The following is a 14,239-nucleotide window of genomic DNA, read 5'->3' on the forward strand; positions in this document are numbered from 1 at the left end:
ATATAGAGGTACATGTGAAGTTATCCAAAAATACCTATACATTGAACTCGGCTTCGATATCAAGGTTATGTTCAAGAACACATGCAGCAAGAGGCACTCCTACAGCCACGGCAAAATCTATTGGACGTTATTAAACAACAAGAGGATAGATGAGAGCCTTAATGAAACCAACTCCACATTTGCTGCTGTGACTATCTGTAATAAATCCCTTCCAAAAGGAATAGTACAATGCCAGCCATGTAACTGAACAAGTCTTGGGTGGCACCATCAGCCAAACATAGTGTAAGTACCTACTTTATTTTTTGGCTGCATTAGCTTCATTATGTTGTCATTATTATCATGGAATCTGTTCAATTAACCTGTTGGGGCTAGGGGGCAGTATTTTCACGGCCGGATAAAAAACGTACCCGATTTAAACTGGTTACTACTCTTGCCCAGAAATGAGAATATGCATATTATTAGTAGATTTGGATAGAAAACACTCTGAAGTTTCTAAAACTGTTTGAATGGTGTCTGTGAGTATAACAGAACTCATATGGCAGGCAAAAACCTGAGAAAATTCCAAGCAGGAAGTGGCCTGTCTGAGAATTTGTAGTTCTTCTTTTGATTCTCTATCGAAACTACAGTATCTGTGGGGTTACGTTGCACTTCCTAAGGCTTCCATTGGCTGTCAACAGCCTTCAGAAAGTTCTTTCAGCATTCTCCTGTAACTGGGCAGATAATAGGAGCTCAGTCAATCAGTGGACTGCCTGTGGACAAAGGGATTGGATATGCGCGATCCCGCGAGCGCGCTGTTCCTTCTTTTCTTCTTGAATGAATATGCTATTGTCCGGTTGGAATATTATCGCAATTTTACGTAAAAAATACCATAAAAATTGATTTTAAAAAGCGTTTGACATGCTTCTAAGTATGGTAATGGAACATTTTGACATTTCGTCTCTGGTACCGAGCTCGCGCGTTATGCCTTCGGATAGTGCTCTGTACCACGAACAAAACGGAGGTATTTGGACATAAATATGGATTATTTCGAACAAAAACAAAATTTCTTGTGGAAGTAGCAGTCCTGGGAGTGCATTCTGATGAAGATCAGCAAAGGTAAGAGAATATTTCTAATACTAATTCTGAGTTTAGGTTGCCCCGAACTTGACGGGTGTCTGTATAGCTTGCTGTGATGGCAAGCTATGTACTCAGAATATTGAAAAATGAGCTTTCTCCGTAAAGCTATTTTAAAATCTGACACTCTGATGTCCGTCTTCCATTTTTCTACCTGGCTGGCTGGCTGGCTACACACACAGTGTGTAGGTTATTTACAGTAGGAGATGGGCTTCTATCATCTTCAATCATTCTATTTGGGCTTCGATCTAAAAGGTAGCTAGCAAATGTGAAACGGATTAAAATGACAAGAGTTGACAGCTGTATGAGTTCCCCATTTACACAACATATGCTGCAACCTTTTGTAATTTTAATAGTTTGTTTCATATTGGCTGGCTTCCAACAATAGCTGAATTTGCAAAGCTAGCGAGCACCAATTCAGTTTCAGTGGTGTTTGCTATAATCTTTGCTACCCGGGTTAAATAAAGGTGAAATAAAATAAATAAATAAAAGTTCACTTGCGACAATTTAGCTTTTGCAACGAGACCATTAAATATATTTAAGACAATGGAAGAAGAGAGTGTAGTTCTGTTCAGTTTGGATTTCAGTTTATCGCTAACCTTATCACAGGGACTTTCAAGCACTAACTTACATCATCTGCATGCTGATTCCATCTTTGACGACGCCACATAAATGGAATCGGTACTAGCTAGCTTAATAGTTAATATTTGCGCGCTAGCTCTGCATATTCAGCTAGTGTGTGTGCGCGATTGACTGGATTAACCTCACGTCAGTTACGTGCATTGAGTGCCTTTCAGACAGTAGATACGACCTCTCTGTTACCTAGCAAGCTAAGGAACTGGCAGTGGATCAAACCATTGTGAGGCAAAGGGTGGGGGGTTGCAATCTTTTGAAACTTAAAAACGCGCTATTAAGTGTCTATAATCAGCACAATTGCTTTCATTGCGTATTATTAATATTATTTAAATTACATAGTTATGTTTCAGTGATATATTGGGGGGGACAAATCATATTTTTCCCAGGATGGGGGGGTCGTGTCCCCCCGTCCCCCCCGGGATTTCCGCCCCTGGATCCAGGTGAAAAGGTTCAGAGCTTGCGGTAGGAATCTCGGGATATGAAGAGAAAATAGGTCCAGTATGCTCTGGTTTTAGTCGCGTTGTACAAACTGGCGAGAGCTTTCCGAGCTAAAGGTTAGCTGATGACCGCTAGCAGTGGTTAGCTGACTACTAGCTAGTAGCTAGTGAGCTGGCTAGCTCTGTTGGGGGATTCCGGTTCTGAGGTAAATAAAAATACTTTAGAAAAAACAGATCCACACAACATTGGGCAAAGCGGGTTGCAGGAGAGTATTTTGAAGTTGATGTTTAGAAAAATATAAAAATGATATGCGAAGAAAAAGATATAAAAAGATATATACATGGGACACAACAAGACGAAGGTCAAAGACGTCTGACTGCTACGCCATCTTGCATCCATCTTGGACTTCTCAGTGTCTTTCCTGTATCTTTATTCACATTTTTTTTTTTGTCTCATATAGGCTGTGTTTTATGCGTTAGGGGCACTTTGAAATATACCTTTTGTAATTATACTTGAGTGACAATTTCTACAATATGTAAACTCAGCAAAAAAAGACTGTCAACTGCGTTTATTTTCAGCAAACTTAACATGTGTAAATATTTGTATGAACATAACAAGATTCAACAACTCAGACAAAAACTGAACAAGTTCCACAGACGTGACTAACAGAAATTGAATAATGTGTCCCTGAACAAAGGGGGGGGGGGGGGTCAAAATCAAAAGTTACAGTCAGTATCTGGTGTGGCCACCAGCTGCATTAAGAACTGCAGTGCATCTCCTCCTCATGGACTGCACCAGATTTGCCAGTTCTTACTGTGAGATGTTAACACACTCTTCCACCAAGGCACCTGCAAGTTCCTGGACATTTCTGGGGGGAATGGCCCTAGCACTCAGCCTCCGATCCAACAGGTCCCAGACATGCTCAATTGGATTGAGATCCGGGCTCTTCACTGGCCATGGCAGAATACTGACATTCCTGTCTTGCAAGAAATCACGCACAGGACGAGCAGTATGGGTGGTGGCATTGTCATGCTGGAGGGTCATGTCAGGATGAGCCTGCAGGAAGGGTACGACATGAGGGAGAAGGATGTCTTCCCTGTAACGCACAGCGTTGAGATTGCCTGCAATGACAACAAGCTCAGTCCGATGATGCTGTGACACACCACCCCAGACTATAACGGACCCTCCACCTCCAAATCGATCCCGCTCCAGAGTACAGGCCTCGGTGTAACGCTCATTCCTTCGACGATAAATGCCAATCCAACCATCACCCCTGGTGAGACAAAACCGCGACTCGTCAGTGAAGAGCACATTTTGCCAGTCCTGTCTGGTCCAGCGACGGTGGGTTTGTGCCCATAGGCGACGTTGTTGCCGGTGATGGCTGGTGAGGACCTGCCTTAGAACAGGCCTACAAGCCCTCAGTCCAGCCTTTCTCAGCCTATTGTGGAGAGTCTGAGCACTGATGGAGGGATTGTGCCTTCCTGGTGTAACTCGGGCAGTTGTTGTTGCCATCCTGTACCTGTCCCACAGGTGTGATGTTCGGATGTACCGTTCCTGTGCAGGTGTTGTTACACGTGGTCTGCCACTGCGAGGACGATCAGCTGTCTGTCCTGTCTCCCTGTAGCGCTGTCTTCGGCGTCTCACAGTACGGACATTGCAATTTATTACCCTGGCCACATCTGCAGTCCTCATGCCTCCTTGTAGCATGCCTAAGGCACATTCACGCAGATGAGCAGGGACCTAGGGCATCTTTCTTTTGGTGTTTTTCAGAGTCAGTAGAAAGGCCTCTTTAGTGTCCTAAGTTTTCATAATTGTGACCTTAATTACCTACCGTCTGTAAGCTGTTAGTGTCTTAACGATCATTCCACAGGTGGATGTTCATTAATTGTTTATGGTTCATTGAACAAGCATGTGAAACTGTTTAAACCCTTTACAATGAAGATCTGTGAATGTTATTTGGATTTTTACGAATTATCTTTGAAAGACAGGGTCCTGAAAAAGGGACGTTTCTTTGTTTGCTGCGTTTATATTTGTACATTGTAAACCTGGATGGATATCAGTTTGACATTAAGATGATTCTTTCAACTTACTTTTTCACATGCATCTATTTATATAAACTCAAACATACATCTTTATACATGTGGTAGAATATGCCTCCTCAAATGTTTGTTTCTTCTTAATGTGAAGGACAGTTGTTGGTATAACAAGGAGATTCCCCTTTCCATCCATTACCAGTATGCAGTTTTGTTTGGGGTGTTGGAACACCCATTCTGGAGAACAGAAAGCAAGCGTGTTATGACTGAAAAACCAAACTACTTCAGTATCTTGCACAATAGTGTCTGAGTCACTGGCTGCAGCCCAAATGGCACCTTTTTCCATTTACAGTGCACAACTTTTGTAGGGCTCAGGTCAGAAGTAGTTTACTATATAAAGCATAGGCTGCCATTTTGGGACGCAACCAATAACTAGAGAAACATGAAGCTCATCCTTGTTGTGACCCTATGCTGTTCACAGAGTCATTGAACACAAACTCATCAGTCTAAGTCTATGGTCTGCCTGTTGGGACTGTGAGCAGCACAAAAAACAAATTTCCGTGGCCGTAATAAACAAAGCCTGGGGATGCACAGTTGAAGTATGGGACATATTATCTAAAACGAACAGATATTTTCAGGGGAAAATAAAGGAAAATGTATTAAATATATATTTTATATATTTACAAAAATAAATGGGTTTTGGAAATGATGCAGACATTTGATGGAATTCACAATCTGCAATATTAAAGCTGATATACCCCCATAGAGTTGATATATTTTTATCAACACTTGACCCTAAATAATGGACCGACTTGGTAAGGTAGAGGGGGAGGACATTTTATTTTCTGAGCATACCAATACAATATTGTATTGTGAACTCCTACTTCCTCCCTGTACGATGGACTTGTCACATCCTGACCAGCAGAGGGAGTAGTTGTTTAGTATTATTGGTCAGGATGTGGCAGAAGTACTGTGTTGTATGTGTTTTTCTGGTATTTCTGTTTCTATGTTGGTCTGTGTGGCTCCCGATCAGGGACAGCTGGTTATCGTTGTTCCTAATTGGGAGTCATATATTAGGAGTGTGTTTGTCACCTGGTTTTTGTGGGTTGTTTTATTTCACACTGCTACGTATAGTTATAGCCTGTGAAACTGTCTTCTGTCGTTCTAGTTTATTGTTTTTCCGTGTGCATCAAACTTCATAAAATGTGGAACACGCAACCCGCAGCGTATTGGTCTGACAGTGATTTCTCCTTATCGTCAGACGACGAAGTTTGTGACAGGACTAATATATTCTGTTCTATTAATGTTGAAGGTCTCACTGAAAATAAAGCTCTATAAAGATATGCTGACTTAGAAGCGTAGTTAATTATTAGTTCACATGGATAACACTTTTGTTTTATTTCATACTGTATAATGTCACACATTCACAAACCATGCTCCAAAAAGGGCACATGTATTCTGGTGGCATGCAGTGGAGTACTAGGCTATGTTATGTTTCCCGTATATGTGGAAAAGTAGTGTTAACTGAGTGATGGTGTAAGAATATTTTTCAGAACCCTCAAGTAGCAATATTTAAATAGTCTGTACATGTAACATCCCTTTCTGACCATATTCTCTTTAAGAACAAATATGGGAGTTGGTCCTGTTGAGATCTGTACGTATGTTCCAAAAAAAAGAATCTCAAACAAATGAACAAAATATACTGCACTTTTCAGTCTTCAGAAAATTCATGACAACACAAAAATTCATATGAAAAACATTTCCAGAAACAAATTATACATAAACTTCCTTTTCAGTATATATAATAATGCAACACTTCCATCATGACGTAAAGCCAACAAGACTTTGAAAAAAAGGAATAAGGCATTGTAAAAAGGCAAAATGTACATTTGTCAAACAGTTGTCTATCTGGAAAGATATGTCACTAACCATACACCTACTAGTGTAGCATACAGTGTCTTCAACGTATTCACACCCCTTGACTTTTTCCACATTCTGTGTTACAGTCTGAATTTAAAATGTATTAAATTGAGATCGTATCTCATTGGCCTACACACAATAGCCCATAATTTCAAAGAGGAACAATGTTTTTTGACATTTTTACAAATTAATAAAAAATGCAAAGCTGAAATGTTGAGCCAATTATTCAACCCCTTTTATGGCTATCCTAAAGTTCAGGAGTAAAATGTTGCTTAACAAGTCACAAGTTGCATGCACTCACTGTGTGCAATAAGTATTAACATGATTTTTGAATGACTACCTCGTCTCTGTACCCCACACATACAATTACTTGTAAGGTCCCTCAGTTGAGCATTGAGCAAGGAAGTTTTCCAATGCCTCACAAAGAAGGGCACCAACTGGCAGATGGGTAAAAAAAAAAGCAGACATTGAATATCCTTTAGAGCATGGTGAAGCTATTAAATTACACTTTGGATGGTGTATCTATACACCCAGTCACTATAAAGTTAAATGCGTCCTTCCTACCAGAGTTTAATGGCTGTGATAGGAGAAAACTGAGGATGGTTCAATAACATTGCAGTTACTCCACAACACTAACCTACATGACAGAGTGAAAAGAAGGAAGCCTGTACAGAATACAAATATTTCAAAACATGTATCCTGTTTGCGATAAGGCACTAAAGTAAAACTGTAAAATATGTGTCAAAGAAATGTAATTTATGTCCTGAATACAAAGAGTTATGTTTGGGGCAAATCCAACACATCACAGAGTACCACACTTTATATTTTCAAGCATGGTGGTGCCTGCATCATGTTATGGGTATGCTTGTCATCAGCAAGGACTAGAGAGTTTTTTGGGAAAAAAAAAAATAATAAAATGGAATAGACCTAAGCACAGGCAAAATCCTAGAGGAAAACCTGGTTCAGTATGCTTTCCAACAGACACTGGGAAACAAATACAGCTTTCAGCAGGACAATAACCTAAAACAAAAGTAAAAAAATACACTGGAGTTGCTTACCAAGATGACATTGAATGTTCCTGTGTAGCCTAGTTACAGTTTTGATTTAAATTAGCTTGAAAATCTATGGCAAGACTTAAATGGTTGTCGAGCAATGATGAACTTGTACAATCCAGCTGCGCATAGCTCTTGGAGACTTACCCAGATAGACTCACAGCTGTAATTGCTGTCAAAGATGATTCTAACGTGTATTGAGTCAGGGGTGTGAATTCTTATGTAAATCATGTTTTTCCTTTTCAATAAATTTGCTAAAAATTCAAAAAACATGTTTTCACTTTGTTGTTATGGGTATTGTGTGTAGATTGGTGAGAACCTTTATATTAAATCCATTTAGAATTTAGGATGTAACAAAATGTGGAATAAGTCAAGGGGTATCAATACTTTCTGAAGGTACTGAATTTCAAGAGGGTCCTGTTGTATTGGCTAGCATCACCTTTCCGCTTCCTTCAAGTCCTCTTTCTTGGAATGATGCGTCATCACACTTTGTCCATTCAAGGTTAAACTTGGCCGGCTTGTAGAGAATAGGGTTCCACATCTAGGCTATGGACTTTTCTTCGGAGGTCAATGGGTGACGCCAACTACCTAGGTCAGTAATTAACGGGTCTGCACGTAGGCATCTATTTGCTTTTTAGGATGTTAAAAACAATAAAACCTTGACATAAAGGCAAACTATATCATCCACTTAAAATAGATTTAACAAGGCAAGTCACGATGACCACATGAAGTTCATGATTGCCATTTGGGTAAGTGCAAAAATAATAGGCTGACATAATTCATAATATAAAAGCTTGAAACAAAAGTGAAATTAACAAAGGCACAGAGGAAGAGTCACTGTACATGAAGTGTGACAACCTCGAACTAAGTCACCATACATCCTCCTAACACTGAGGCCTGTAGCCACTGAGCTGAGGCATGTAGCTAGGGTCAGGGCCTGGCTGTCCGTCAGGTGACTGACCCTCCTCTGTGGGTGTGGTCTGCTGAAAGTCCTCCTCCAGGGGGCAGAACCGGCGCAAAGCCAACCCCTGCTTCTTCATCTCCATCTGGTTCAAGTCCTCCAGGTCTCCGCTGTCGCCATCGTTCCCCCCAGGCAAGCGCCCGAAGTAGGGGTTCCGCAGGTAGCGCTGGTGTGACTCGGGGACCTCCGGGTGCTCCTCGCTGTCCAGCAGGGGTTGGGTGGACTCGGAGCGAGCGAAGCTGGGCGTCTGGGAGGAGCCGGACAGGGGGAGAGGGCAGGGGGTCTGGCCCTTGTAGCCGCAGGATGCCACCACCGATGAGTACTGGACGGTGCTGGCTGTAGTTTGGCCCTCGTCGCCGCCCTCATCGCTGTCTGAGACGCTCTGGTGAGGTGACGACAGGCAGGAGGAGCCGCCGATACCGCTGCTATGCTCCTCCGACAGGTACTTGTCCTTCTTGAGCGGCAGGCCTGCCTTATCCTCCTCACACAGAGACTTCCTGTCGAACACGTCCACCTCTACAATACTCACGTCACCCAGCGCGCTCTCCTTAGGAGTGTCAGCCTGGAACAAAAAGGGAGGGTTAAGTCAAGTCAAGTTCTCTTTAAAGTGCATTTCACATCTATGTTACAATACGCTGAAAAAAGAGTGAAATGGTAAAATGACTGAAATGGACACATCTGCATTTAGCAACATGTGCCTATAGATGCGGTAAAGCAGTCAAAAGAGCACAGACTTTCCATTGACCAGATTGTTAGATCACAATTGTTGAAGGTGAACCAAAGTGGATATTCGTCAAATCCGTCATGATTTATGTATTGTAACAGGCCCACAGTGTTTCCTTAATTAAAGATGCACTATACAGATATTGCTCCACCATTTCCTGGTTGCTAAAATTCTAATAGTTCATCTAATTTCAGTTTCTGTGAAAAAATAAGCAAGTATAGTTTAGAGAATCATTGTACCATCTAAACCGCTGTGAAATATATTTTCTATAACCAAAAATATTGTATTTTCAACTGGTGTAGAAAACAGAAAGTAAGACAAAAACAAAACTTAGAAATAGCATATTAGGATATTGAATTTGAATGTAATACTTTCAAATTTGTAATGCACAAATTGAATCGTTGAATTAAACACACTGAACTAGTATTTCATGATTTGAAACTGAATTAAGTGAATATTGCAATCAGTTTTAAAATATATCTCAATTTAATTGAATATTCAAATCCAATATTAATATATTCAGTTTCAATATGGTAGATATTACATTCATTGTGTATCAAGCTTACAAACTATAATTTCAAGTGGATCAAAGTTTCATTTATTGAATTTCTCTAAAGCATTCCGATTCAGTTTTCAAATTCAGATTCAAAACCAGAGACAACATGCTGGGACTTTGCCAGCCAGGAAAAGTAGAGAAGAACCGGATACAATTAAATGCTCACTGTGGTAAACAGAAGTTTCTGGAGGTTTCTGAAGCAAATGTGGCACGTAGAATTAATTTTCTTCCTATGAATTTGGCTCTAGTGTTTGAACCGTTTCGGCTATAAACTATTATGACCCCATTCAAGAAATTGGCCACCATAAGAATACAGATTAGCCCTGTCATAGACCTAAGGATATACGTTCCACTCCCGATTTAATCTCGCTCTTTCGAACTAGGTCTCCTGCATGTCACAAGACTGTGTTAGCCCACTTAGCTAAAGCCCAAAGGGATCAATTCTGGAAGCTAACACAAGTCTTCACGTCTCCAGCAAGGTTACTCATCAAAAGAGCCTGATTCATCAAACCACCTCGGTTACATTTCACCCCTCTTTGACCTCATACTTAGACCGCTCCCATCACTGTTCACATGTAGTAGAAGCAACATTTATTTATTTTTTACTTTGACCTTTTTCTCCAAATTTCGTGGTATCCAATTGGTAGTTACAGTCTTGTCTCGTCGCTGCAACTCCCGTACGGACTCGGGAGAGGCGAAGGTCGAGAGCCGTGCGTCCTCAGAAACACAACAACAACCAAGCTGCACTGCTTCTTGACACAATGCCCACTTAACCCGGAAGCCAGCAGCACCAATGTGTCAGAGGAAACACCGTGCACCTGGCGACCGTGTCAGTGTGCATTGTGCCCGGCCCGCCACAGGAGTCACAGGTACGCAATGGGACAAGGACATCCCTGCCGGCCAAACCCTCCCCTAACCCGGACAACGCTGGGCCAATTGTGCACCGCCCCATGGGTCTCCCAGTCGCGGCCGGCTGCGACAGTGCCTGAACATGAACCCAGGATCTCCAGTGGCACAGCTAGCACTGCAATGCAGTGCATTAGACCACTGCACTACTCAGGAGGCCTAGTAGTAGCAACATTGTTGCCAAGCTTTGAAAAACAAACCATCAGGCCCACACACACCCATTCATACCCCCTCACTATATAGGTAATACACTATACTGGAAATCCTCTAATGTTGATGACTGGGTTCTTTCTTGTCAATTGTTTCCATGAAGTTGCCGTTAAATTGCTCTGCCATTATTATTGTATGAGGTATTATTGGTGGGGTTACTGTGCTGTGATGTGTGTTTTTATATGGTGTGTCTTATCTTTTCTCTCCACTGGCTATCTGACCAACAGGCTACACTCTAGGCAGTCTCTTCTGCTGATGTGTGTGTGTCTGGTAGTGGTACTCCATCCATCCTACTCTTCTCCTTTCAACAGGGTTAATACCTGCCTGGCGCCCGAACAAAATCTCTCTCTTTACCCCCTCTAACAATACTGCTATAGAATTGGAGCCCGAACAGGGGCTTGAAGAGAAAAGCACCCATGACACCACCCACACAAAGCTGAATCATGTCTTTTGTTGGAACCCCATACTGTGTCAATGTGGACACACCTAATGGAAATTATGACCGGGATTCTTTCATTGTGGAAGGACTTATCCTCAGGCTTCAGGCTCAGCTATAACTTCTCCGCCATTACCCTCCCCTCAACCTCTTCCTGTTACCCTGTTACCCAGACAGATTGGGAGAGGTGTCTCTGTGCTCACTGGACAAATGGAACAACAATGGACACACACCAACCATAGTTTGACAATGCAGGGGAAATCAGTGAAAGTGTGGAGGCTGATCAGAAAGATGTGCAGCTGAGGTTGCTCACCTCCCCCGTCAAATGGAGGAAAACCAACAACAAACTGCTCAGAGACTCTCTGGCAGGAGCATCCATCTTCAGTAATCTGGATCTGAACAGCGGCTTTTGGCAGGTGGCAATGGGTCCCGCCAGTCAGGACAAGACTGCCTTTGTCAGCCCTGCTGGTTTGTACTCCTTTAAAGTCATGCCTTTTGGTTTGAAGAACGCTCCAGCAACCTTCCAAAGGCTGATGGAGACTGTCCTGGGAGATCTGAGTGGAAGAAATGGTCTTGTGTATCTGGATGACATCATAATCTACTCTGCCTCTGATCATCTGCAAAACATACAGTCCATCTTCGACAGACTAAAGGCTGCAGGTTTGACCCTGCAGCCAGAACTCAGGTTCCTTGGTCATGTGGTTAATGCTGAAGGTATCCATGCAGATTCAGCCAAGGTTTCAGCAGTGCAGGAGTTCCCAATTCCCACATCCCTCAAGGCTGTTCAGCGCTTCCTGGGTATGGCTGGATGGTACCACAGGTTAGTGCCTGACTTTTCAAAGGTTGCTGAACCACTCAACCACTGTAAGAAGGGGCTGAAATTCCAATGGACCCCTGCATGCCAAAGCACATTTAAAGCACTCAAACACTCCACCAGTGCTTGGACATCCTAACCTGAATGCTCACTTCATCGTGTACACGGATACAAGTAAACAGGATTTGGAGCAGTCTTGGCTCATCAAACAGGACCTGGAACAGAATAAGTTATTGCCTATGCAAGTCACACCCTTAATTCAGCCGAGAGGGATTATTCAACGACAAAGGGAGTGTGTCGCTGTGGTCTAGGCTTTGGAGAAATGGAGCTACTACTTGGAGGTGAAGGTCTTCACAGTTGTCACAGACCACGCTGCTCTGCAGTGGGTTCTGGCATCAGGTAAGACCAACAGCCATCTTATTCACTGGTCTATCAGACTTCAGAGGTTTGACTTCATCATTGAGTATTGCAAAGGAAAACTGAATGTTGTACCAGATGCCTTTTCACGGATTACAGACTGTCAATGTTTGTCTTCCATTGTGTAGCACTTACTCATCATCCAGACACTTAGCGGTAGTTTATGTGAAGAGCACAGCAGAATGATGCCGCCATCATGGTGATTCACAAGAGTCTGTCTGAAGACTCAAAGAGTCGCTTCAATGAGAAGTTCAGCATAATTCAGGATAAAGTGTATCGAAAAACTCCAAGAGGAGATGGAACACACAGCACCCATTACCGCATCTTCATCCCCTCTACATTGAGTGACCAGATGATCCAAGCTTATCATGCCAAAACCATGAGTGGACCTTTCTGTTTACCACAGTGAGCATTTGATTCGATCTTTTCTCTTCTACCTTTCCTGGCTGGCAAAGTACCAGGACGTTGTCTCTGAATTCGAAAACTGAAACTGAATGCATCTGAGAAGTTGAATATACTGGTCTTATATTTAGGAGTTATAAGAAAGCTCAGGAAATATACTGCTCAAAAAAATAAAGGGAACACTTAAACAACACAATGTAACTCCAAGTCAATCACACTTCTGTGAAATCAAACTGTCCACTTAGGAAGCAACACTGATTGACAATAAATTTCACATGCTGTTGTGCAAATGGAATAGACAGCAGGTGGAAATTATAGGCAATAAGCAAGACACCTCCCATAAAGGAGTGGTTCTGCAGGTGGAGACAACAGACCACTTCTCAGTTCCTATGCTTCCAGGCTGATGTTTTGGTCACTTTTTAATGCTGGTGGTGCTTTCACTCTAGTGGTAGCATGAGATGGAGTCTACAACCCACACAAGTGGCTCAGGTAGTGCAGCTCATCCAGGATGGCACATCAATGCGAGCTGTGGCAAGAAGGTTTTCTGTGTCTGTCAGCGTAGTGTCCAGAGCATGGAGGCGCTACCAGGAGACAGGCCAGTACATCAGCAGACGTGGAGGAGGCCGTAGGAGGGGAACAACCCAGCAGCAGGACCGCTACCTCCGCCTTTGTGCAAGGAGGAGCACTGCCAGAGCCCTGCAAAATGACCTCCAGCAGGCCACACATGTGCACGTGTCTGCTCAAACGGTCAGAAACAGACTCCATGAGGGTGGTATGAGGGCCCGACGTCCACAGGTGGGGGTTGTGCTTACAGCCCAACACCGTGCAGGACGTTTGGCATTTGCCAGAGAACACCAAGATTGGCAAATTCGCCAATGGCGCCCTGTGCTCTTCACAGATGAAAGCATGGTCACATTGAGCACGTGACAGACGTGACAGAGTCTGGAGACGCCATGGAGAACGTTCTGCTGCCTGCAACATCCTCCAGCATGACCGGTTTGGCGGTGGGTCAGTCATGGTGTGGGGTGGCATTTCTTTGGGGTGCCGCACAGCCCTCCATGTGCTCGCCAGAGGTAGCCTGACTGCCATTAGGTACCGAGATGAGAAACTCAGACCCCTTGTGAGACCATATGCTGGTGCGGTTGGCCCTGGGTTCCTCCTAATGCAAGACAATGCTAGACCTCATGTGGCTGGAGTGTGTCAGCAGTTCCTGCAAGAGGAAGGCATTGATGCTATGGACTGGCCTGCCCGTTCCCCAGACCTGAATCCAATTGAGCACATCTGGGACATCATGTCTCGCTCCATCCACCAATGCCACGTTGCACCACAGACTGTCCAGGAGTTGGCGGATGCTTTAGTCCAGGTCTGGGAGGAGATCCCTCAGGAGACCATCCGCCACCTCATCAGGAGCATGCCCAGGCATTGTAGGGAGGTCATACAGGCACGTGGAGGCTACACACACTACTGAGCCTCATTTTGACTTGTTTTAAGGACATTACATCAAAGTTGGATCAGCCTGTAGTGTGGTTTTCCACTTTAATTTTGAGTGTGACTCCAAATACAGACCTCCATGGGTTGATAAATTGGATTTCCATTGATTCTTTTTGTGTGATTTTGTTGT

General features: G+C 43.2%; 1 protein-coding gene across 3 annotated transcripts in view; it reads right to left on the bottom strand.

Annotated features, from left to right (window-relative positions):
• Positions 1-5,593: 5,593 nt before the first annotated feature.
• Positions 5,594-14,239, bottom strand: part of LOC106562893 (interleukin-6 receptor subunit beta) — a 104,633-nt gene continuing 95,987 nt past the window's right edge. For all 3 annotated transcript variants that reach the window (XM_014127965.2, XM_014127964.2, XM_014127966.2), the window contains one exon: positions 5,594-8,715. In XM_014127965.2, the coding sequence (XP_013983440.2) occupies positions 8,077-8,715 (639 nt within the window). In that variant the 3' untranslated portion in view covers positions 5,594-8,076. The remainder of the gene's footprint in view (positions 8,716-14,239) is intronic.

The sequence above is a fragment of the Salmo salar genome, chromosome ssa11 (assembly GCF_905237065.1).
Source record: "Salmo salar chromosome ssa11, Ssal_v3.1, whole genome shotgun sequence".
In the NCBI taxonomy this organism is placed as follows: domain Eukaryota; kingdom Metazoa; phylum Chordata; class Actinopteri; order Salmoniformes; family Salmonidae; genus Salmo; species Salmo salar.